The sequence below is a fragment of the Nansenia antarctica genome (genome assembly GCF_963989245.1).
Source record: "Nansenia antarctica genome assembly, chromosome: 11".
Taxonomy (NCBI): Eukaryota; Metazoa; Chordata; class Actinopteri; order Argentiniformes; family Microstomatidae; genus Nansenia; species Nansenia antarctica.
In genome coordinates, this window is record NC_137681.1 from 13637234 (window position 1) to 13663888 (window position 26655).

The 26655-nt window shown below is 46.2% G+C and overlaps 1 protein-coding gene across 1 annotated transcript; it reads right to left on the bottom strand.

The window, feature by feature from the left end:
- Nucleotides 1-25500, bottom strand: arhgap17a (Rho GTPase activating protein 17a). Its single transcript, XM_080542239.1, has 20 exons — nucleotides 25357-25500; nucleotides 18336-18375; nucleotides 14044-14148; nucleotides 13121-13197; nucleotides 12306-12417; nucleotides 12085-12161; nucleotides 11822-11939; nucleotides 10913-10981; nucleotides 10529-10610; nucleotides 8162-8289; nucleotides 7365-7476; nucleotides 6929-7010; nucleotides 6642-6722; nucleotides 6397-6510; nucleotides 6201-6292; nucleotides 5918-6074; nucleotides 5118-5393; nucleotides 4169-4320; nucleotides 3466-4011; nucleotides 1-1548 (listed from the first exon to the last, which is right to left on the bottom strand). Exons 1-20 carry the CDS (start codon nucleotides 25407-25409, stop codon nucleotides 1418-1420), a joined length of 2604 nt encoding a protein of 867 aa, XP_080398365.1. The 5' UTR covers nucleotides 25410-25500; the 3' UTR covers nucleotides 1-1417.
- Nucleotides 25501-26655: the final 1155 nt, after the last annotated feature.

Below are 26655 nucleotides of genomic sequence, written 5' to 3' on the forward strand. Positions count from 1 at the left end.
AAACTACTGAGCTCGAAACGCAGCATTATAATTTCTAGTTAATGGCATTGTTCAACTTTCAGAGCCTCAGAACCAGGTCTCTTTATGCAGAAGGGCAAGGCAGCAAGGTAGGGGAACAGAATGAAGGAAAACTCTCAGAAAAACATTACAAATGATGAACATCATTTCACAACAATGATCAGGGCAACAGAAGCATCCAGAAGAATCAAAAAATGTGCCCTTGGTACCATTTAGGGTCAGTTATCTGGGAGCACAACCCTGCATTATATTCAAGGAAAAAGCAACCAGTATATACAAAAAAAAGAAGATAAAGTTTAAGCTTTTCTAGCCTAGCGTATCTAACACCACCTCACTACTGAGTCGTTACATGCTAGTCTGTAAACTCAGCTCAGTGGGAAAGATCAAGAAGTATCCTCCATATACTGTAGAAACCTGTTCACTGGAAAGCACTGCTTGGTTTTGGGCTGCGTTCAAGTGCAATATATCAACTGTTTAAGTGATTTGACTGCTCAGATGAAAATGTATAAGCGCTTAAAACCATGCCTTCCTACATTCACTTACATAGGACCTGTCACTTTTAATGCCCCAGCTACACCAGAGTCAACATGAAAGATAAGGAAGGCAAAGATACTCATCACCTAGCCAGGAGGTACAGCATATTTAATATAGGGCTCCCCCTGCTACTACAGATTGTGGAACCAGTAAGGCATGTTTCAGTAAACTGCATGATTAACTCAAGCCACAGGGAATGTGTTTTTGGAAATAAATACAGAGATATAAGGATGGGTTTTATACAAAAAAAGATAATAAAGTGTTTGAGCCGACTGGAAACCTGCAGTCACCAGCTACACTTTCAGCAACAGTTTTATGTTCTTTTGGTTTCTTCTTTTCCCCCACTCTCCTGTGCTTTAGAAATACCTTTCTTTTGTGATCTAAGGCCATTGTCAACAACAACAACTACAACAACAACAACAACAACAACAACAACACCTCACACCAATATCAAATAAGTCTTGTCAGTCCACAGTCAACAACCCACTACCAGTCCCTTCAGGTGCAACATCCCATGCAAATACATACAGTTACAATTTATGTTTCCAACCTCTTTATTGCTGTGCATCATCCAAATTTGATCAAGCCTATTAGGCTTCATCAGTGCTACAAAGTGACGACATCCAGGGGGGAATCTTGTAGTTCTACTACTACAGTTGATTGTCTGGAATCAGAGCTGTAACGAAAGGGCTGCAGTGGAGCGGACTTGGGGTTGGTTAGTGTGTGTACACAGAGTGGTCTGGGAGAAATCAGCAGAGGTTTGGCGGTCCGAGGGACCCGGGGGGGGGGGGGGGGGGGGGGGGGCGACGACACCGGGATGGTGAGAGAGAGCGTGGCGAATCTGAGCCAAGGCGTGTCCTCTTCCTTATAGGACGGTGCTCTCCGAGTCGAGGTCAGAGTCTTTGGGAGGGGAGAAGCAAGCATTCACTGGCTGCTGGTCCACAGCAAACTCAGGGATGAAGACTCGGGGTAACCCTTTGAGAGACAGCGCTGGGTCTGGGCAGGACACAGAGACACAACACCGTATTAGGTGAGTTATTGCATTAGGTGAGGTGTTCAGATAGCTGACCAGGTGATTCTGATCAGTACAGCACTCCAAATAAAAAAAAAATCTAATTTCTTGGATTGAGCAAGTGCTTTATGTCGAAGACAGTAGTTTTCAAATGAATGTTTATAAGCAGAGAGCATTAGGTACAATCCGATTCAGATTGCATTTATTGTCTAGAGAACTAGTGGCTTTTACAACAAATCACCAAAAGGGGGTGACAAAATCTGTTGAATGTTAGTATGTTTTGACAAGCATGCATCACGTGAATAAAAAAAAAGGTAGCAACTACTGTACAGTACACCAGGGGAGGCTGGCGGAGGCAGAAATCAGAGGACGCGCTCATTGTAATGCATTGACGCCATTCATCATTCCATGTATTACAATAAGCCCATCCTCTGATTTCTGCCTCTGCCAGCCTCCCCTGCAATGCACGTTCAGTAGAACAGGTTTCAGATACAGGCAATCATCTCTCATGCTGCTGCCACTGCTACACTCAGCTAAGCCATTTGCAAACTTTGTTCTGAAGGATCTTAAACATTCACGTAACTTAAATGTCACCAATGTCATCCAAGACCGTACCAAAGTGACTTGACCAATGGAAAAAGCTTGGAAACATTAATAGTGGCAAGTAGCATGTGCAAGGGTGAGCCGTAGTTTGCAAGTGAAGCACATCCTCTGTGGTGTTGAGAAGATAGCTTGAACGGATTTAAAAAGGTTATCCATGCTATTGATATTCATATTTCTCTAATAGAAATATGAACCAGCAACTTTTCCATTGGGTGTTTAACTAATTGTGCTCTCTGCACAGCTCTGAGTAGCCCAAAGTGAGCACAGGCCATTCATTGGGCGTTTCATATGTACCAAAGCATGCAGTTAGCACATTCCTGTGCTATGCGTACCAGCGTTGGGTTGGCAGACTAAACACACCCAGAAACAAATCAAGCTAGTCATGCACTGCATGCACCCTGACAACTAACCTAATGTTGGTTTGTAATACTAGAACTACTTTGGGCTCAAGTCCCATTTCAATCTTCTCCTTCAGCTGATGTTGCTGACTTATGGTCTCTCTATACTGGAAGCTCACAGACAGTCTTCAGACAAAACAAACAATGTTTCCAGAGGTAAATGCAATGTAAGGGTTCGCAAAAGACATTCTAACCTAATAATTCAAAAAGGTTTCATTCTGCTAATTTAATGTATCTAATCTGTTTTCAGATACTGGTATTCTTTGGCATTTAGAGACGTACAATAAGAGATGTCATTTGCAAACCCAGATCAAAATGTTAAATGATATTTAAATGATTCAATAATGACGGTTGAATGTCATGATTCGTGATCAATGATAATGGTGATAATGGTGACCACAATATCGCAGGCAAAAATAGCAGTGTTCATAAATGATGGTGAGAGTAATGCAAACAGATGAAGGAGCAGGAGCTGCAAATGCAAGTATCACTTGACAACAAACCTCTCTCACAAACGGTCCTTAACCTGTGGAGGTATTACGACACAGGGCTATTAGAGGAAACGCAATCACAAGGTCTGTGTTACAGGAGGAATTACAATATTGTACACTGAAACCTAATTAAAGTCGCACTTCTCTAGTCAGTCGAAAGGCTGGTGAATACATGCCACAGCGAGGAGAGGACTGTTCATTTTCAATACGTTTTGAGTTTGTTATGTTCCGTGCCTTGGGTGTGCATTCTTTACTCCTTTAATACTGTAAACTGAAACAGTCAAACTCAATAGGGATCAAATTATATACTTCATTAAGCCAGTGAGGAACATTGCCAGAAACAGGCAAACAATGTCTATGCAAATACTGCGACCACACTACTATACATAGACTGAGTGAAGGAGCTTACCCATAATCTTGTAGGCAGTGCTGCAGATCCCATTGGTGTCGTTGCCAGTCGGGGGCTGGGGTGGTGGGGGGATGTTCGGCCTGTTCCTGGGCTTGGGGACAGGCCGCGGCCGGGGGAGGGAGCCTGACTGGAAGGGCGAGGGGGAGGCAGGAGGGGCGCTAGGGCTGTCCTGGGCGGCGGTAGAGGGTGGAGGGGTGTCCGGTGGGGTGGGGGTGTCTGGAGGAGAGTGGTCTGTACCAGGGTGGTCCCCTGAGGACTGGCTGAGGGCTCTGCGATGGGGTAGGGGGCTGACCTGTGTAGGGGGCTGTGGGGGTGGGTGGTTGGGGGCCTGGATGGGGGGCAGGTTGCTGGAGTGGCGACGGGGGGTGGCGCAAGGCTGGGACGTGGGTGGGGTGGGAGAGGTGGGGGAGTGGCTGGAGAGGGGTCTGGGAGAGGGGCTGAGGGAGTGGGCTGAGCCACAGGGGGCGTAGTGGTTGGTGGAGTGGCTAGGTTGGCCTGGAGGGGGGTTGCTGGGTTTAGGAGGGGCAGGGGCAGGCTTCTTTATACCTACAGCAGAAGATAAGATAGACAAGCTGGGTTTCAGAAATGGTCTGAACAGAATATATTTTTTTATAAAGTTGTGTTTGTTTAAGTTTCCCCTTAAAACTGTGTTACCACACAAAAAGGAAATATTTTTTCAATAACAAATCAGAAAGGGTCTCACCTCTGCGCATCATGTGAGGACTAGGCCCCATGGATCCAGCCCCGGGGGTCCCCAGACCCAGCGATCCTGCCCCTCCAGCTGGACTGCAGTACCCCCCTGAGCCGTTCCTCTGGGGTGGGGGGGTGGAGGTGGGGTCACGGAGCTTTGGATTGCTAGACAGAGAGAGGAATCACTATTTCAACCTCAGGGATATGTATGTATGCATCTATAAAAAAAGCCCTCCATGATTGTCATGTACTGTACTGTACTGTGTGTAAACATATCGTTCTTTCTTGACTGGTGTGTCTTTCACTTCACTTCCCAATACTGACCAGTGTATCAATACTGACAGGACTGAAAAAGATCCTTTCATGAACTGATTCAAAGACAACATACATAAGCTCAATAACAAGTGGCCAAACATTTCTGAAGAGTTTGGTGCCGTTTTCTGCCGATTCATGTGATTCAGTGTGAGAGCAGAGGCGTATGAACGGCCCCCTGAGAATGCTGGGATCACAGCGGCCATTGTAGTGCTGTTCCAGTGGGCTGAACGCAGACGTGACAGACACCATCATAATGATTATTTGTGAGAAGTTGCGGTTAGACAGTTAAGAGAACAACAACTGGAGTAGTTAGAGAAGTAAAGAACCTGTATGACAGGAACTCCCATAACTCAAGATGTATGCTGTACAGTATTCAATACCAGATACGATACAGGACTCTTTTAATAGCCCAAAGAAAAAAAACTTGCATAATTCATAGTTGTATGGGAAGTGAGAAGTGATGAGGCTCACCACAATATCAGCACTTCACAAAAATAAATAAATGATGCAAGAAATGCTATCTTGATCAAATTTAAACACTTGTGAACAAAATGTAACTGTCAAAAGCAGCGTAGCCGATTTGAGTGTCTCTCCGTGTCGTACAGTGGCATGTCTGTACTCTCTGCGTCCCAGCGCACAGCCCTTACCTGAGTTCTTCAGTGTGCTGGGCTAGAAGCTGCTGGGCTGCCACTAGGGCAGCCATACCCACAGCAAAGCTAGGCTGGCAGCCCTCCAACGCCACGCCCCCCGGCGGGCCATGGGCCTGGGGCTGGAGCTCGGCCCCTGGGTGGGTGAGCTGGAGCCCAGCCCCTGGGGCCTCCACCGGGGGTAAGGGGGGCTGGAAGGCGGGCGAAGCGTGCTGCTTTCTACCTAAGGTGTTGCTGCCTCTACGGGGGTTATGGTCCGCGTGTTTGTTAGCAGTGCTACAGAGGGAGAGAGAGGGGAGACAGTAAAGAAGAAGACAGACACCCAAAGCCATGTTGAGACCCCAGCCCACCAAGACAGAGAATCACCACGTCCCAGAGCACAGAGACAGAGAAAGAGAGAGGGGGAGAGAGACAGGGGTAGAGACAGAGAGAGAGAGAGATATTCAACACCAACAGAGGGATTGTTAAGACTCTTAAGTGCAACAACACCTACAGCGGTAAGCCAACTACTTGGGAGAAATGCTTTAACAAGATCCCCAAGTGATTAAAAAAATTCATCAGAGCTACCAATCAAACCACACATTAGAATGTGTAAATGCATTATTGATTTGGTTAGAAATGTGAAATGATCTCAAATTTAGAAGCAAGCAACTACTTCTGAAGCATTACTGGTTTAACAGAAATAGAAAAGCAACGTATCCTCAGCTCTGAGTGGACGTTATGAGAAATATGGAGGTATGGATGGAGGTATGGATGGAGGTATGGGGATGGTACTGGGGACAACTGGGGTTGGTGGTTACCTGTCCTTGCGCGTCACGTCAGCGTCAGGCCCAACCATACTGCCTGGCCTCTTCCTCTCGATGGTGCCAGAGTCAAAGTCAGGCGTGGTCAGGTGGTTGGTGTGGTTGGAGGGCGGTGTGGGCATGGCAAACATGCCAGAAACATTAAACTCCACATCTGAGACCAGAGGCAAAACAGAACACACAGGACGGTTGCCTAATGGGTCATTTCTTTTCCTGGGTTTTTTTGTTTTTGTTTTTTTTTACAAATCCATCACTTTTTGGAGGAGTTTCAGAGGCATACCTTCAGGAAAGAACCAGTCAGCATGCTGGATGATGGGTTCTATGATGGTGACCACGTGAACAGAGGTAGCAGCAGCCATCTCTGCCAGAGTTCTGCCATTCCAGAGATGGGAGCAGACAGGAAGTCACAATTAGCAGGGCTTATCCACACAGATAATTAAAAAATGTTTAAAAGCCATCCTCAGCCATCCTCTCACCCCTCAGTTTTGGCCCACAGCAGGTTTGGTCCCAGTACGATGGCAATGTTGCTAGGGCTCATCTTATTCACATCACTGTCCTGGGCCAGCTTGGCCAGGAACTTCACCAGATACCTACAACACAGGACATAGGACATGGTGTGAAGAACACCTTGTGACTATATCACTGTTTTGTGTAACCCCTGTGCGATGTGGTCCATATACTGCATATACAGCATAGGGCCCAGTCAGGAAAGATGACCCACCTCAAGTTGGCTTTGCTGTTCTTCGGTAGTTGATCACACACAACCCATAGAGCCTGCAGCCGCTTGTCTGGGTCGGAAACACTGGACAGACAGAAATAAAAGAGAGGAATCACTGACCATTCCACTGCTGCTCTGTGCTCTCGCCGCATGAGTCTAGGCTTACATGTACGCGTTGTATCTACAATTCAGTGTGTGGAGGATAACCCTCATGATCCACCGGTGCTCTGGCGATGACTAAACTGCCTCAGAGGTGATTAATAATGGTCATACTCTGTTTGACGGCTTACTTTGATGCTTGGAGCCACTCATCATAGAGCTGGAAGGTCATCAGGGGTTCTGGCAGTTCTCTCAGGTAGGACTTCAGGGCCCCTGATAAGAGGAGGAGGAGGAGGAGGAGGAGGAGGACACTGACATGAGCCATGGTTATACACACAACATCTTCAGCCAGTCATCCATTCAGTGAAACAAACCTTTGAAAAACACTCGCTAAAACATACATCTTGACCTTGCATCTCAATGCTCTCTAGTGGCTTCCTACCTATCTACACTTGTAAGACCCATGGACAGGAGAAAGAACATTCCTGGTGGGAATCCTCCACATTACTTTAGCCTATCCTGTGTCAAGTCGAGTCAAGACGAATGAGGAGACAAGGAGAGGACACCACTCGAGACGATTGAGATGTACTCTTGATTACACGTGAGTGGAGGACGGCGGGAACGTACCAGCGACAGCGTGGGGGTCAGAGTAGAACTCCTCCAGTTGTGAGGTGGAACAGTCCAGCGCAGCCTTGAGCTTCTTCAGTTTGGACGCTCCGGCAGCGATCCTGAACAGGCCCTGCCAACACACAGGATAGATGAGCCACAGGCACACTGCCACACACACACACACACACACACACACACACACACACACACACACGAAAAACAAACAAAACCTCTACTCTTTCACACACATAGACAAAGGCTCTTTTTCTCACCACACTGACACTGATTGTGTTCTCTAAGGACTGAATGGGAAGACAAATAATGTGGTAAGAACACACACACACATCTGATTTATGAAGAGGAGACATCGTTTTTTGTTTTTTTTGTATTCTAAAAATCTTGCCAGACAAAAGTAATTAAACATCTTATAAACTGTGATTACAGTACAACTGCTGACCAGAAAGAGCGCGACAGCCATTCCAGCGAATGTTAGGTTTCGATTCTGTCTCTCTACCAGTCTGAAGAACTACAGTACAGCCACGTCAAAAGAGATGGTTTCAATTATGTTCATGGCCGGTTTTAAACGACGGTCTTAAACAATGTCGATGCCCGCTTTCACAGTAAGCGCACTAGTTCTAGTGTCCACATTCCATCATCATTTCCTTTCTATCCACTTTGTTCCATCACATCCATACAATCGTTCTATGCAGAGCCAACAATAAACAGTTTATAATTATGCATCCAATACCATGCCAATTGACTCTATTCAGTTCCATCCGGCCCCTCCACCCTTCCCTGTGTTTCTCTCCCAGTACCTCCTCCTTCATGCCCGTCTCCAGCAGCATCATGACACAGGCCTCTAAAGGCAGGGCGATCTCCCTGCTGCTCCTCTTCAGGTGCTCATCCAGGCCTGTCCCAAAAGCTGGCTTCTCAGTCCATGAGTCTGCAGGTAGGGTTAAGGGGGGGCGGGGGGGGGGGGCAGTAGTGGCCATGTTAGCTCAGGTAGATGGCGCAAGCCAGGGTGCTCATAATTGTTGTGGATTTGACCCCCGCCCCCCTCACAAATCTGTAGCCAGAGCAGCACAGCAGTTTCCTGAGGAGTGAGGAGGCCTGTTAGACTGAATGTTAGGAGGTGCAGTGTGGAGCTGAGGAGGCCTGTTGGTATTTTGCCGTACTGTCTCAATTATACTTTAATCCTTTCCTGGGTCTACCAGCACGTGCATGCCCAGTGTTCTTGAATTATCCTGTAATACGCGATTCCATGTGGCCAGAGATTCTTTTGCGCGACGGCGTGAAAGCGCTTGTGTGGTTAGAGATCAGATCGGCTCCGAAATTGCGTTTCATCATCGTGTAGCCTGGGCCTAAGTGCTCTATTGTGTGTGTGTGTGTGTGTGTGTGTGTGTGTGCGTGTGTGTGTGTGTGTGTGTGTGTGTGTGTGTGTGCAACAGCCTCCTTTGCTGGACAGAGCCACCTGCTAACATCTAGAGGGGCCAGACGGACTCTCATGGACCTTCATCAACATCAACAACAACAACACTGGACTGGTCTGAAACTCCAGGGAAAACTGGCATGTCTTCCCACAGCTGATCACTCTGTTTCCCATTCTTTTCTAAAAAACACTGCACTCGATGAGGACATTGTCATATTCACAACCAAGGCCAGATTACAAGTCCTTCCTACCAGACTCAACCTCTCTATTTGGTTTCCCTCCACTCAGGTTCCTCATTGCTTGCACCACACCACAGAACAGGTTACAGAAACACTTTCACATATCTTGAATGGCTGTTATGTTTACAAAGGAATGTATATAGCACGTCATGACAGAATTGTGAGCCTAATAGTAAAGGACATATCACTCCACTTCCCAGTTACAGTGAAAATGTATACACATGCTTGTGTCAATGCATCCATGTTCAATTTCTGTAATGACCAATGTCACTTTTCACAGTTGTCTGCTAACACACCAGATGTTGTTGTTGTTAATGAAGAGTCCAGAGAGGTGTCTGTATTAGAGGTAGCGTGCACCTTTGATATAAGCCTAGAGGAAGCCTTCATGACTAAGGTCATGAAATACCAGCAGCTTGTAGACACCATCTCAGAGCTAGGCTATAGGTGTACGCTATTAGTCTTTATATTTGGCAGTCTTGGACATGTGCACAGATTGGTTGTCAGAGGACTACGTCTACTGGGAATGTCCAAGGGAGAAGCAAAAAGGCTCAGCAAGTATTGCTCTGTCTCTGCGATTATTGGCAGCCGCCAAATATGGCGGAGACGGTGTTACTTGTACCCGTGAGTCTTGTCCTGTTGTATGTGAAAGACATTGTCCATGTCTGTTTGTGAATGCGTCCCATCTGTGCCTTCAGTATTTGTGTCCTTGTATACTTGTTTCTATGTGGACAGAAATAAATGATTAAAATGTGGTTGAGCCCAGGTGGGGTGCGAAGTGAGGAGTGTGGAGTGTGTGAGTCATTGGCCACAAGCAGAGAGGCCAGGCCTGTCTGGTTCAGTCTGTGTTTACTGCAGGAAAACACGGAAAACAAGCCTCAAGAACAAGGGACAGCTTTACTGTTTACTGTTTACTTTTGTTTTTAGTCTTTTTTCCAAGCACCAGGGGAGCCCCCCCTCCTAAATTTCGTTGTATGGTACCTGTACTGTATTAATGACAATAAAGACCATTCATTCATTCATTCATTCATTCATACAACCACAAAAACCTCACAGAGGGAGAGGGAGAGAGAGCAAGAGCGAGCGAGAGAGTGAGAGTGAGAAACTCGTACTTAAAAAGAAGAGTAATACCTAAACAAAGGACACTCCATTTTAGATCCAAAATAAGCCATCTTTAATCAGCCTGCCTGTTGCCTTCGCCAATCATTGTGACACAAAAGCAACTAAAGCCATATAACTGCCAACAAGAGATGGACAAGTCATCAAAAACAACAACTCTCAAAACACATAGCAAACAGCTGTAGCCGTACAGGTCCCACTGGTAACTGAATCATCATGCTCCTGTTTATTGGACAGAGTTCCTGTATCACGCTCAGTTAAACCTAGATAGGCCTGAAGGGAAAATAAACCAACGGCCAGAGAGCGGGGAGGGGGGGGGAGTAGAGAACTGGACCTTGAAGTGAGAGGGTGTTTTGTGGAGGAGGGGGGGTAGGGGGGGGAGTGTTAGTGAACTGTACCTTGCTGTGCTTGGATGGTTGGCAGGACACTCTCCAGCACAGTGAGAGATTTTCTATGGTAATCCGCTTGGGCCTCTAAGAGCTGAACACAGAACAGAATACACATTGTGGAGAGAGAGGGAGAGAAACAAATGAGACCGACGACAACAACAAACTCCAGGAATAAACTGTGTTGGTCAACAGTATCTATCAGTCTATGGACAGCTGTGAATATTCCCACAGGCAGGCAGACAAGTGTGCAAACACACTCACACACAGAGACACACACAGAGACACACACACAGAGAGACACACAGAGAGAGAGAGAGAGACACACACACACACACACACACACACACACACACACACACAGAGAGAGACAGAGACACACACACACACACTTACCATCACATAGTAACGAGCATAGTCTCCTTCCTTTGAGAAGAAATTGTACATATCTGCAGCAAGTTGGTCCTGTGTAAAGACCACACGACAGACACAATCAGGATCCAGAAGGAGGCAGAGCGTATACCCTCAACCTGGAAGCACTCATTCATTCACTAAACCTCTTATCAACCGGAGGAAAAGTTCACAGCGGGAATTCTTGCTTCCATTTATCAAGAATGAATGGACAGTAAATCCATCCACCTCTTGTCTCGCTGCCTTATCAAAATCAAATCAATGCGTTTCAGGTGGCAGCTCTGTTTGTGTTGGCAGTCAGCGCGGCCATTAGGGCCTTCCACATGAGGTCATAAATCTGCGTGCTGCTGGGAAGGCTGACGAGTCCAGAGTACTGGGGAAGGGAAACACACGGCCCTGGGCTTCCTGTCGGACGGAGGAGCTGACACACACCACTGACTCTACACACACAATGCACTGTCAGCTTGAAAGAGACACACAGACACATGCACATGCACATGCACAGAGACACACACACCTAACAGGGCATTTTCAAAGTCCTATGCATCCACACAAGCAGCCATTAAAGAGCTCCAGGGGCTGACTTGGAATTTCCTCCTCTGATGGATTCCTTTAGGTCCTACAATGAATTACCCATCCTCTCTCTTCTTCCCCATCGGCCCTGAGAGTTCTGACATGTCGCCTTGTATCCCTCCCACATCTCTGGGATGGAGGCCTGCAGACCGATGACTCCTGCTGCATATAGCAGTCTCTACACTCAATCTGACACCAGTGGCATTCAGTAGGCTCAATTTAGAACTGAGGTACATACACATATATATATATACACACACACACACATATAAAAATAAAAAGTAAATGCATGAAAGGTCTTCCAAAACTTGACAGCCATACCTTGCACAGCTCTACTTTGTTCATAGCTTCATCCACCTCCTCTTTGAGTAGGTCAGCCTTGGCCGTCAGCGCTTGAGTGTTTGTTCCTGAGATTATCGACTTGGTTGCCTGCAACCACCTGCAGGGAGATTACCGGTTGTTGGCACACAAGAATAAACAACAGCAACTCTGAGAGACTAGGAGAACAGAACACAGTCACAGTCAGTAGGGAATGAAGAAGTGATTTGATTGGCTCACGGAGTGCCAGTGGTGCCACGCCTCACCTCGCTCTGGCAGAATCGTAGTCCAGCACCAGCTTGGCCAGCTGCTTCCTCTGTTTCAGGATGTTTGGAATGTCCACCTGGAGAGGAGAAAGGCCAAATATGTTTGTTGTTCTGAGATAATCATGTCTTTGATTGACCACAGAACAGCCCTGGTCATTTGATGTTAGAAGTTCCTGGTGTGTCCTGGTGTGCTGGTGTGTGTACGTGTGTCGGGTCCTCACCTCTGCTAGCTGGTTGAGGGGGTCTAGAACATCTTTCTCGATCTGCACCTCGTGCTGCATTAGCTCTGACGCTAGCCTGTTCTCCGCCTCGCCACACACCTCCATCATCTTCCTGTCATCACACACGCACACACGTACACACACACACACGTACACGTACACATACAAGTACACACACACACACACACACACAATGAGTGTGGTCGGCAGAGGGGTGGGGCAGGATAACTCCCAAGTGATTCCTTAATGTAGTCACTCATATCAACATTACACACCAGGGGAGACTGGCGGAGGCAGAAATCAGAGGACAGGCCTCTACTGTTACACACCTCAGAGAGAGAAAGATGGTCACCTGTGTCACCATCACTTATTCTCATGACAAAGGGTTAAACAAAACTCATGCAGTTTCTCTTCCTCCTTAAACCAGACAGTAACGGTAAACACTAAGGGTGGGAGTTTCCAGTGTCAGATTCACTTTCTAGATCCTCTAGCCTTGTGCCAGTGGTCAAGCAACAAGAAAAGCAGCAACATAAGTGTTATTAAATGCAGAAACGGTCTGCTACCCCGGCTTTGGATCCTCTTTCGGTGGGGCATACGCATCCACCCCAAACACGTTCTGAACAACCACGACTAATAAGAAACCAATAAACCACTGCAACTACTGTGCACAGAACTAGTGCAGTAGGCCAGTGTGTTTTCCCTGAAGACATGGCCCTTCATTCCATCTCTCATGGGCCCGTTTGCTCCACATAACCATAGTAACCATAGTACCAAACAGATGATTGGCTGTCAGTCATGTCACTCACATTACTCACCCAATCAGAGACTCCTCTCCCAGTTGACTACCCCCATCCACCATGACCTGAGACAGTGCTGTCAGAGGAAGCTTTTTCTGTTGAGTGGGTGTGGGTGTTAGTGTGGGTGTGTGCAGTGGGGTGTGGTTATACATGTGTGTGTGTGTGTGTGTGTGTGTGTGTGTGTGTGTGTGTGTGTGTGTGTGTGTGTGTGTGTGAATGTGGGTGTGTGGGTGTGGAGGGGAGAGATACAGACACTCATTAGCTACCAACGAATAAAGTGTCAACAACACATTTCTAAATTATTAAAGTCCATCAATTTCCATTTCAGCAGGAATCCAACATAATTACATGTTAGTGGGTTAAGGAGTCACTAAAAAGCCTTCTCAGTGAAGGGAGATACAGAGACAGGGCATGAAAAGCACTCAACGATAGCTACCTCTACCCATGTGTCAATAACTGCTGTTGTGTACAATGTAAAAACTACATTAAGCACCATTAATAATGATTAATTAATCCATTCAAATGTAATAACGGTTGTGTGAATGTATAGAAGTATGAATGAATGAAAGTAGAAATGAAAGGGAGAGCTGGAGATATAACAGAAAAAAAAATGTCTGGGTTTTTACCTGACCATTTCCTGTGTATAGGCGTGGTACGGACTGGCATTGACAGAATAGTGCATGTTGGGTAGTGAGAGGTAGAAAACACAAATAGCTTATAAAAAAACATGGCCTCCATTGGGGGGAGGGGCGTTATTAAACTTAGTCGGGAATGGGAAGCAAATTACATATTATTGTTGGTCTTGGAAAGTGGAACATGTGTTGCTTTAATGCAAAATCATACAGTGAGGCTATTCCATAATATTTGATCTTGTGGTTCAGGTATGAGTGGGCCTAACTGGAACAAGACGACCACATTTCCTCTGATCTGTGTGCGCTTACATGTCTCTTCTCTGCGTCAGCGCCGATGTGACCTTGCAGACATGTGACCATCCTCTTGTGTGTGTTGTGGGAGACCACGCGCACCGTCTCCATGCGCCGCTCGATCTGTGTACGGGGAACACACACACACACGACCTCATGACCATCACACACATACGATGACCATCTAGCTGTGTACAGGAGCGCACACGCACATGCGCGCACACACACACAGACACACACACACACACACACACACACACACATCTAGGTCTGTGTATGGGGAACATATAAATGGTAAATGGACTGCATATATAGCGCCTTATTCCAAAGTACTTCATAATGGCCTCTCATTCACCCATTCACACACACATTCACACACCAATGGCGGCAAGCTACCATGCAAGGGGCTGGCCCGCTCATTGGGAGCAATTTGGGATTCAGTGTCTTGCCCAAAGACACCACGACACGTGGCCAACCGGGGATAGAACCGCCGAACCTGCGATCATTGGATGCATTCGATCTACCTCCTCAGCCATAGCTGCCCCGACATACAAACACACACATGACCATAGATCTACCGCAACAGCAAAACAGACTTCAGAAAAAGCAAGAAAAACAAGGCACAGGTCCCATTTGAGTTTGGAAGGTCTGTCCCCTTCTTACCGATTACATGAACAGTATTGTCTGTAAATCTAACATTGTTTATAGAGAAACAAAATAAACATGTGGAAAATTAGCTATGAAGTAATAGGCTTCTGGACTCCTCTGGGTTGAGAGAGCACTGCAACACATCACTGTAGTAGTTAAGTACTGAAGAAGTGGTCCCATCATTCTTTCCAAGCCCTTTGTGAACTTCTGTAAACTCTGGAGAATGAGTGAAACGTGTTGACTAGGAGAAGCTGGTTTGACACCGTGACCATTCCTCATTCCTCATTCCAATGAGCCCGTCCTCCGATTTCTACCTCCATCAGCCTCCCCTGGTGTTGACATCTGACTGACCACAGGCCAGTTTTTTTCTCTCTCATGTTCTCTCCATTCTCATTCCTGCCTGTTGATGGCTCGTGGAGGTTCAGCTCTGTGCAGTGTTTTGATTGGTGGTTGGGAAGGGGCAAAGTTCAGGCATGATTGATAAGGCCTCTGCCGGCGGGGGCAACACAGGAATGTTCTCTATGAAACAGATGACTCATCGGAAGCGTTGCCACGGAGACCGTCGCTGAGCTGTGACTGTGGGGTTGGAAGCTTTTAAAAAGGGCTCCAACGCTCTGGGAAGTTCCAATTTCATGGCTTTATATTCTCCAGCCAGCCAGGGCAATATGCCCTCATACTAGAGTGCCACTAGTCCATGAGACATAGCTCGTCTAAATGTCAAACAAAAATGATACAACTGCGCCACAGCTGTCATCTGCCTGGCCCTGGACTCCTCCTCCGTGAGAGTGAGCCTGAGAAACAAAACACTTCGGCCCCAGAACTATCATTTACTGAGGAGTGTTGTTGGTACAGAGGATACAGGTTCAGTATGGAACAAGGATGTGTATGTTCTTTAAAAAAAACAGCCAGATGAAAAAGAAACGGCACAAATAACCAGAAGTCGTCGGGAGAGGGGAAAAAACATCAGCTTGGAACAATGCATGTGGGAGCAGGGCAGAGGGCGAACGTATGGGAGAGGACAAATGGAGAGGAGATCAACAGAAACCAGCCAATTGTGTTCCAAAAATAAGAACTCCGAACTCAGGAATTCCATAGGCTGGGGAGAGGAGATCTCCCACTCCACCTCACTCCCACTCCCCCTGACGTCATCCCCGACCCACGGTGGCCCCAGGCATTCCCAGAACAGCTGGGTCAAACACACTCCGTGTGTGTGTGTAGGCGTCTCCTGCCTCCGCAGGCCTGGGGCTTGGGAACGCCGCTCAGACAGACCCAGACCCGGTACCTGGCACAGGAACAGGGGATTCCGCTTACTGTCCTCCCTTCCCTTTTTCCTCTACAGGGGGAGATCCTGTGGATGTATATGTGTGTGTAAGTGTGTGTAAGTGTGTGTAAGTGTGTGTAAGTGTGTGTGTACGACATGGTCCTTGGTGTGCCACTGTTTGCTCCATGTTCTGTCACAAATGCTCAAACACAGACGCACAACAAACACACCCCGACATCACACAGATGTAAACACACAACAAACACACCCCAACATCACACACAGACTTAAGCACACAACAAACACACCCCAACATCACACACAGACTTAAGCACACAACAAACACACCCCAACATCACACACAGACTTAAGCACACAACAAACACACCCCAACATCACACACAGACTTAAGCACACAACAAACACACCCCAACATCACACACAGACTTAAGCACACAACAAACACACCCCGACATCACACACAGACAAGAGGTGGAAGGCTAGCACACAGGCCAGAAGGACCTGAAAGGCCCAGACAGTAGAGAGTGTTTGTTTCTGCTGTGAGGTTATGTGAAAGCCTAGTCTGTTCTATGACACATCGACTGAGAAGGGAATCCCCACAGTATGACTGAGAAGTCTGTGTGTGTGAGCCAAAAGTGATGAGAACATGCCCAGACAAGCTGAGAGGGAAAGAGAGAGAGAGAGAGAGAGAGAGAGAGAGAGAGAGAGAGAGAGAGAGAGAGAATATGAGTGCGTGTGTGTCTGTGTCCAAACAAAAATAACTTGAAGACATGATGGAATAGGGGTGGATTGCTAAGCTTTATAGAGCACTGAATAACCCCATAACTCTAACGTAGCTACATGAAGAGAACCCTAAACATCCAAGCTTAGGAACTACATTATGGACAATACATTGTCCCCATCGTCCAATGCCGAGAGCCGTTCATTAGTAAGCTGTCCTCAGGGGGCGGGGGCGCTAAGCAGGGTCCTCTAACCTCCACCAGTCTGGGATGCTTGTGGTGCCCCGGTGGAAGCTGAACTATGCAGCCGCGTTGGAACGGACAGCTGGCAGAAGAATGCTGGGATGCCGCTATGTCCACTCTGGAGGACCAGCTGGGACGAAGAGAGAGAGGGCTACGACTACGTGACACAGCCTCTGCACCGCTTGGAGGAACGTGCGTGTAAGCTGTATCAGATTGACGTGGGTGGATATGAGTGAGACGGGGGAGTCTGAGTCACAGAGGGCGATGGCAGGAGATGGTAGCACAAAAACACCCCCGGGGGGACACTGTAAGTCAGCTGTCAGATACAATTACATGTCCTCACTGCAGTTCTACTATTCATAGCCGCAACTCAACACACTCTCAACCCTTCCATTACACCAATTCAGACTTCCTCTGAATACAGCACTATTTTGTTAGCTGTAAGACAAACACGGTGGGTTTTTACCTATGACGTCTACTTTGCCCCAGCAGTCCTGCCTCCATTATTAACTATGTTGGCCCTCTGAGGCCCTCCAAGGCCTCAGAACGAAAGGCTTCAAAGCAACGGAGTCTCTTCAGTGGTGATGGGTGTGTAGGGTGTGTGTGTGTGTGTGTGTGTGAGGAAAGTTACAATATGTGCTGGTCGTTGTTCTTTAGAAGTGTTTCCCCCCATCCCCTCCCCATTCATGAGAACGAACGGGGACATTCCGGAACGACAGAAATAATGTGTTTGGAATGTCTTCACTCAGCAGCCGGTATTTTGACTCCACCTGCTTTGACAGAGTCAAGAGCTGTTTCCCTGGGAATTCTACGGCTGGACGACATCCAATGCATAGACATACTGAGTCACGCACATTCTATCTTTAGATGTAAGTTCACATTCTATCTTTAGATGTAGGAGTTCAAGTGGTTCCTAACCAGATCCATCCAAACAAACAAACAAACAAACAAGCACGTTTATGTCAGACATCTTGAAAGTAACTCTCCTACCCCTTTTCCACCAAGGCAGTTTGAGGGCTGGTTCGGAGCCGGTGCCTAATCTCAAACCAGTTCTTTGCGTTTTGACAGTAAAAGAACAGGCTCTCGGCCAGGGAAAACAGAGACGTATACAGACAGTGACGTAACAACGTGGCTCTCTAACCTGTGGAAAAGCAAACTGGTTCTTAGAAGGTTCGCAAGTTGAACCAACTGCGAACCGGCACTAGCACCAGCCCAGAACTAGAACGACGTTGGCGTTGGTGGAAACGGGGTATCACGGGTGTTTTGGTTCCAATACGGAGGCTACTTGCCAAAAATCTATGGCTCGAGTGACTTTCTTTTTGTATCGACACATTTGATGCAGCTCCGTTGCCTTACAATGCAGCTGGCAGAGGTGACAGTTGGTAGGGTAGATACATAGAAGATGAATCATCATTTACCTGTAAGAGGTCATCGCTGAGGACTTCAGTTTTCTCTGCTCTGTGGATGAGAAAACACAACAAGAGGACATGAGGATTGACAGCTCTGATGACTAAGCCTGTACAGTGTGTAATAACAGCCAATTGAATGAGACCCTTTCCAGGCAGACTAGATTCCACAGTGAGTGTACCAACATTCACAATAGCTGACATGCAACAGAACAGCCTCAGTATTGGGGTAGTGTATCCCAGAGAAATGACCTGGGTACTAGACTGTTGCAACGTTCAACAGCACTGGTCCCTTGGTAGGACAACAACATGTTGGACATCGCAGAAGCAGACTGGCATACAGGCCAGAAACCACAAGAGCGAAAGGCTTTCATGTTTACATTAGATGACTGGCTGCTGCTATGGGGGTGAAATGATAAGGCCTACAATCTGAGGCAAGCACACTGTCTAATCAGAAACATATTTCATATTATAATCATATTTATGATGACTGATGGATAGATGATTCACTTACTTAGGCCTTGTCCACACGGAGACTAATTTGGGAGCCTGAATACGTTTTTAAACCGGGTCCCAGAGTGAACAAATCTGAAGACGCCACCCTTGCATTTACATCTTTACAAGCCATACACATCTTTCCTGAGCCGATGATGCCATAGCCCCACCTCTCCCTTAACCCGCATGAGCTAACCCAGCCAACAACAACAACAACAACAACGGCGCCTTACAGGGTTGTTGTGTTCATGCTGCAGCGTTGTGGCAGCGTTACAGCATTTTCAGTGGTTTCGCTTGGACGCACATATTTCTTGAGACGGCTTTTCCGACGTGTTAACGGAAAACTTTTTTTAAATCTAAAAGAAAAAGATCGGTTCGGTTTCTGTGTGGATGTGGCCTTAGAGAACTGTATTTGCTGCAAGCCGCTATGGATAAAGGCGTCTACAATGTTAATTATGTAATCTAATTTCCTTTTGACGTCATCAACCTGTCACTTTTTTGAGTAAACATAAACCATTTAAAAGAAAGAAATAGGCTACGTATATATTACATCGGCCTCAAAGCCGACATCAAAGGCTCGCCGAAACACAAGAACATACCACACATTTCTAACAGTGAATGGGTGGTCAACAGCTGACTGCCCACCTAGCCGAGCCTACGCCTAGCAGCTGGTTGAGGAGGGGCTTTTTTAGACCCATGATGCAGACAGTCTTTACATGCCACCCTAGGCTGCCACCACCACCACCACACCTGGCAGTTTCTCAAAGTTTACACATAGTCCAGGGGCTATTAATAGTCAACTAACAGAAGGCTTTGGGGGTCAGAAGGATTAGATTCACTTAAAGGGAGAGGTGGACTGTATCCTGGCTCAGCTCAACCAGCTTGTCAACACTATTCAGTAGGGCAGAGGAGCTGCCTGTTACTATTGCTGCTCGATACCATGACACAGCTGTTGGATCACAGTCAGTAAGATATTTTTATCTTGGAGTGAGTGCAATTAATAGCAAGGCCACTGAATTCTAAGAGACTCCAAAATATAATTGATTGATTGTGGGACACTTGTCGTGAGGGGTTTTGCTCCACTTTCAAGACATCCTTGTTGCCATTTCAACTTCCTGTTGTCAACACTACCCTGATGCTTTGTTATGGCAACGGCAGGAGTAATGTGGAGGGGAGGAATTGCTGCCGTCATACACAGAGACACACACACACACACACATACACACGCACACACGCACACACGCACACAAAGAATGAGTGTGGTGGGCAGAGTGGAGCAGGATAACTCAAGTGATTCAATGTAGCCAAACTCTTCATTTCCAAACACCCTCTAGTCTGGATGGACTAATGTTAAAAGGAGGTCTTTGTCAGAATACACATACAATACAATGGTCAGTGGTCGCCCTGTTTCCCACAAGTATCCAATGTATTCCTGTATCCAAGTGGATTCACCTTTACGATCCTAAAACACCTCATAGTAAAGAGGGTCAGAAGGTGATATCTGATGTTAAAATGAGAACAGAAAATAAGATACTGCTTTTCACACAAGAGTTTAGTGGTCCTCCAGACCCACCTTCCCCTCCCCCATACCAATCCCACCTCCTCCTGCCTGCAATGTTACCCAAAAAGCTAAGTGCTTGTACACTCGCCCAACACTTTATTAGGAGCACCTTAACATCTTCTCATTCATTCAGGTGGTGTAATGGTGTGGGGAATGTTTTCTTGCCACACTTTGGGCCCGTTAATACCAATCAATCATTGTTTGAAATGAATGCCACAGCCGATTTGAGTAGCGTTGCTGACCATGTGCATCCCTTCATGGCCACATTCTTCAATGGCCTTCCCAGTCACTGGATCTGAATCCAATAGAACACCTTTGATTCACAGCTTGAAAGTGCACTTGAAAAATCAGCAGGACTGGCGGGATGCAATCATGTCATCATGGGCCAGAATCTCAATCGTGGAGTAAATTTATGCTATTGCCAACTGGCTACTATTATGATCAATGGTTGGTGCACATTCTGAGGTGCACAAGCTGATCTCAAGTCAGTTTCAGACTGCAGAGTAACTGGATATGTGCAGAGTGCCTCCTCCCAAAACTGGGCTCTTTGCACTATAGTAACCTCGTGACAGTGGCAGACAGCTGCTTCTAATTACAATACAGAGAAGCAGAGAGAACAGAGAGAAAAGAGAGACCAAGAGGAAAACAGAGAGGCAGGGGAAAGTGAGAGAAACCAAGACAGAGAGAGAGCAAAAGACTGACAGACAGACAGACAGACAGACAAACAGAGACAGACAGAGAGACAGACAGACAGACAGACAGACAGACAGACAGAGAAAACCCCTAACCAAACACATCAAAGATTCGAAAGTAATGTCTGAGAAGTGGCAAAACCAAGTTGGTGAGGTCACATGAAGAGTGTGGATCTCTTCCCTCAGAAACCCAATGCAAGCAAGGGGCACATCTGGGCCTCACAATACCATCACCACATATACAGCAGACTCAGAGAGACCCTTTAAATGCACTACAAAGCCACAGCACAGAATCGGTCTCCCTCTTCACCATTGCTGGTACACAACAGCTGCATCTGCATAAATGGAACTATGGATCTGGTGCATCAAGCAATTATCTTCACACAGTAGTTTGGTGAATAAACAAAGACTTAGGCTATCCTAAGCAACATCAACTCCACCCTGGAGCCTCAAACGAGACTCTGTCTGCGTCACTGAACCAGAAATAGGCCCACTGGTGTCGCTGCTCGAAATTAACAACAAAACAACAATTGTTTTGCCGGCATCAGCTGACTTAGGCAAGGGCAGCAAACGGAGTGGACTACCAGCGTTTGCAAAACTCACCACTCCCCAACCACATGTGACTTTTACAACAGAGAATGATCATAGAATTTACATTTACAGCTCACCACTAGAAAGAAGGGGAGGCCTTCGCAACCAGGTAACATGGAGGGTAAATGAATCCTCCACTAGTTAGGCCTACCATAATATAGCGGCTGTCGCTTGCCTTTCAGAACAATCAGCAGACTGAGGAGTAGGTGGAGTCTGTTGACAACGGCTGGCAGCTCAGGGCTCATACAGTAATGGATATTGGACACAGATGAAAGGACTAGTGAAAGACTGAATAACTTAGTTGCTGCTTTAATGATGAACACCTGCTGAAGATGAGTTTATGCCATTTCCTACACTAGTTTGATGGGTCCTCTCCTGATCCTCTGTGGCTCAGGTGGTAGAGCATGGTGTTAACACCGCTAAGGTTGCGGGTTTGATTCCCAGCTGGGACCATGTAGCATATAGGATCAAATGTATGCACTATGCACTCACTGCAATGCAAGTCGCTTTGAATAAAAGCGTCAGGTAAATTGCACATATCTATATGATTTGAGAGTTCAATCTTCCATAGTTTAACAAAGCATGTGATGAGGACTCCCTTTCTTCTACGAAGGGTGAGCCACAAAAAAAAATTATATATATAACTGTGGCCTGTGCAACCTGTCTATGACACAGACTGTGTCTGGATTCCTTCCCTCATGTTCATCCCAGCTGTCTCTGCTTGTACAGGCCCTCGCCAAGGGTTCTGATCACAACCATACCAATGGTTGAATGCAAGTCCCACACCCCTGAAAACCTTTTGTTGTAGGCTCCACCTGAAATGCACCAGTCGATGACCCTCCTCATCTGCCTATTGTTTACAAACTGATGTGCATGCATTGCATGAAATGAAAACATGGAGTTGGCAGAAGAAGTTTTCAATGATAGCATTTCGCAGGTGAGCAGTGTGCATTCAATTATCTATTTTATTGTAATTTTAAATCAGGTTGAAATCCCTGCCTACATTTGAAATACTCCTTTCTATTTGTTGGTAGAATCTGTGTATCGCTGGTAAATTCACCCCATCAGCACTTCCATCAGCACTTTTTGATGGATGCACCGTCAGACTTCCCGTTTAAATGGAGAGCCTGACTTAGTGAGCCTACCTCGTCAGCCGCTGTTTGAGGCCCACATGGACTACTCCCCCAAGTTATCTAGTGTTGATTTGACTAACTCAGATGATCATCATGTACCACTGTATCGGTTTGGCCAGTCAAATCTTGTGGCTTGATAATATGTGTGATCATGAGTTCATTAGTTAGCCTATCTCCTTGTGACCTTTAGGGCCGGTTTCACAGACAAGGCTTAAACCTAGCCCTGGACAAAATCACGCTTCCGATGTAAAATCTCCATTGAAGATTCTTTTTAAGTCTAGAATTAGTCTTAATCTGGGTCCATAAAACCCTTAGGGCCGGTTTCACATACAAGGCTTAAGCCTAATCCTAGACTACAAAGCATCTTCCAATGGAGATTTTACATTGAAAGTGTTATTTAGTCCAGGACTAGGCTTAAGCCTTGTCTGTGAAACCGGCCCTTTATGTTATCTGTGCAGTAAATAGGGTATTATATGAAGCCAGGCTAACCAGCAGAGAAAAGGTTCTTATCAACAACAGACTTTGCATATTCATCCTATTATACATGCAGATAAGCTACGTCGTCCCTAGCCTGCATCACACCAATGTTTATTCACCACGTCTCTCTTCTTAGAAACAGCACTTTGCTGGGAGGCGGTTTCCTGTTTGGAGAAGAATAAGGAGAGATTTCCTCTGAGTGGCTGCACGCTGGACAAAGTGTTCTGCCTCTGTACAATCACAGGAACCCAGGGGCAGGCTAAAGACCCTGGTCTGACTCACTCACTCACACACACACACACACACACACACACACACACACACACGGACACACACGCACGCAACCAAAAAGCTCTGCTTTCTGCATCACACACTCGCCAGATTTACTGTCAAATACAGTCAGGAAATGATGAGTATTCCAGTGGCCCCCTCTGTTGACTCCAAGCCAGAGCTGAAAGAACATTAAGGGGATACACTCTGCTGACTCCCCCGGCTACGGTTACAGTCAAATTAACACCGCAAGATTATCTGAAAGAATGGCAACTTGGATGATTCTCTGCTAGCTACCTAACTGCCAATCCAACAATGCCAATAATACAACGTAAAATGTAGACCTAGCCTCACAACTAGCAAGATTCCAGAACTAGGGTCTAGATACCTGGAACACCGGTTTTCCCCATATAACTAGAATAAGAAGTGGCCTATGGACATTCCAAGCAACGTTCCATTCCATTTTAATAGTTTCCCCTCAGGTAATGTCATTCCTAAGTAACATATTTTTTCCATTGACCTAAGCCAGGGAGGATTCACCATTCAGACGCTATAGGATGGTGCACATATTCTGCAATGTTTTCACTAACAGTATAGAGTAAAGAATAGGAGAGGCCCTCTCTGGGAGACTGGTACCATCCAGTACTGGGTTCTCCCCTCTAACAGAGTAGTTACACTCCCACACACCACCATTCACTACAGCTCCACATGATGATAAAAGCAGACAACAACACTGACTGACTGTGTGCGCAACTGCTGTCCGCAAGGCAGGGTCAGACCTCCTCTCTAATGATCATAGGATTCTGTTACAATGCGGTTTGACATCATCAAGGCTCCACAGATAAAAGCCTATAGTATCAGAGATCAGCCGCCAAGATGTTCCCAAAAGATTGCACTCATTTGAAGGGCTTCTGTCTCAAGGGTGGGTCTATCTGGGCTATTAGGCAGACTTTGCCAGTTAGAGAGAGAGAGAGTGAGGCACGTCTGTGCCAAAGGATACTTATCAGGCATTTCAGAAATCAGCTTGTTTAATGCATGTACATGCAGGCTACTTGTGCAATTCTGCACGTGAAATGCAACCCTTGAGCTGTCTAGATCTTCAGTTCAATCTGAGTGAAGTTTGGACAGAAGATCATGTGACGTGAGCCTCTTCCCAAACCACACAGGGGTGAAGACAAGAGGGACAGCCATTCTTGCACAACAATATTTGATCTACGCTCGCTCATTCATTCTCACTTCTGGCATAATCGGTAGAGGTCGGTTTGATACCAATAATTGCTCAATCTCCACCAGCCTCCCCTGGGCAGAGGTGTCACACAGTGACAGTGAGACATGTGACGGGCCTGTGTGGACTGTAGACTGTGTGGAATGTGACAGTTCACACATAGGTGAGGTAGCCCCTCTGTAGTAAGTCTTCTAACAACGTCAATTCAATCGTTGCAGGCCTGTGAGTTCATGAGTTGTCAAATCAAAACAGATACTGCAAAGTCGGCTATTATTAATACCGACACAGATTTGAGCAATTCATGGTAGGGGTCATCAATGCACAATGCAACTAGCTTTAGTAAACAACATGTTCAGACATGCAGCCATGTTGCAAACCGTGACTTTGGAAGTTCCATTTTTTCTAGATTGAACGATGCTGCATGAGCATGCCCTGACCCAGCTGCTTGCTAGAGAATGTATATTGAATATAGCCCAAAGAAAATCAGGGCAATTCAACTCCCTAGCTAGCTCATCCCTACCACAACCAACCCCACACGAAAACACTTGAAGACAGTCAGCTAATTACAACAGCTAGCTCCAGTACTTGCCTGCCAACTGTTTGGTTGGCGAGTTGTTTCATCCGATTGAACTGTTTCTTCATTTTCAGACTGTCCTTCTCCTCCCAGTCAAAGTCTTCCTACTTTTTTTTACAGCTGGATTAGCTAAGAAACTCCTGCGACGTGCTTCTTCATCAGCCGAACAGGGCTTTGGTGGGTCATGGAAGTTTTAGCTTACAATAATAGTTTCCTGATTCACAGTGAGTGTGAGTGAACTCAATCGAAGAGTACCGTTATTATCGCAGATGGGAAATACAAGGAAACTAGCCCGCTAGCGAACTGAGCAAGTGGGGGGGGGGGTTAGAAGAAAAAAGTTCCTTTGCGATCGGACGACATGATTGAATTAATTTCGTTTTCTTTGCTGGATGGATACCTATTTCGTGAACTCTTACTCCGAAATGTAACAAAAACAGACTAGCGAGCACACTCAGAGTTTCACTAGCAGATGCAGATTGGACATAGCTTAGCTGGATGTCTAGCTGGAGCACCTCTTCCACTGCCAGCGCTGAGTCTGCGTTCGTAAACTCGCTCTGGAAATCCGATCAGCACTCGTGGAACGCCTCTCGTCCAATCAAATGACTCGGTCCGCTCTATGACGTGAAACCCAGTGTGCGCTCCGCAGCGCTGAGCTGATGGCGTTCAACGGGCTGGCAGGAAGTCTACGTAGCACCAGCCTCCATTCACCACCTCCCCCTGTTAACAAAAAAAGAAAAAGAATGCTGACTTGACTGTGTGACTTTTTTTCTCCACAATATTGTTATTATAATTTTTATATACCAACATCAAAGACGAGACAACAAAAGACAAAAAAGAGAAACATACAATAACAAAATTCACAAACATAGACACACACAACTTGCATCAATATTGAATTGAATGAAAAAACAATACAAAAACAAAACTTCCTCCTGTATAAAGTATTCTGACTGTGTGACTGACTTAGTTTCTGAATGTCCTGTTGCTTGCTATCGACATACTACTACAGTACAACATTCAACGGTTGATTGAGTAATACATGCTGGTGCATGAGGCCCTGAACACTTTAAAATAGGAAGCACACTGTTTTTCTTTTAAACCACAACATTTTAGCATTTTAGCTTTTTAAATCATAATACTGTTTTTCTTACTATTATTTTTAAATGACTAGACTTTTTAAATAGGCACTACATTTTATGAACACTGTTATATCTGTCTGTTTTTTATTGTATGTATGTGGCCTGTGTGTGTTTTTAATGTGGATAACGTATTCATGAACTGCACAAAGCCTGTCAAGGGAGAATTTCTGTCACT

Coding starts and splice junctions, on each gene's coding strand:
- arhgap17a (XM_080542239.1), bottom strand. CDS start 25,409: ATGAAGAAACAGTTCAATCGGATGAAACAACTCGCCAACCAAACAGTT. Junction 6,511..6,641: donor AACAGCAAAGCCAACTTGAG/GTGGGTCATCTT, acceptor CCTGTGTTGTAG/GTATCTGGTGAAGTTCCTGG. Junction 4,321..5,117: donor CAGCACACTGAAGAACTCAG/GTAAGGGCTGTG, acceptor CTCTCTGTCTAG/CAATCCAAAGCTCCGTGACC.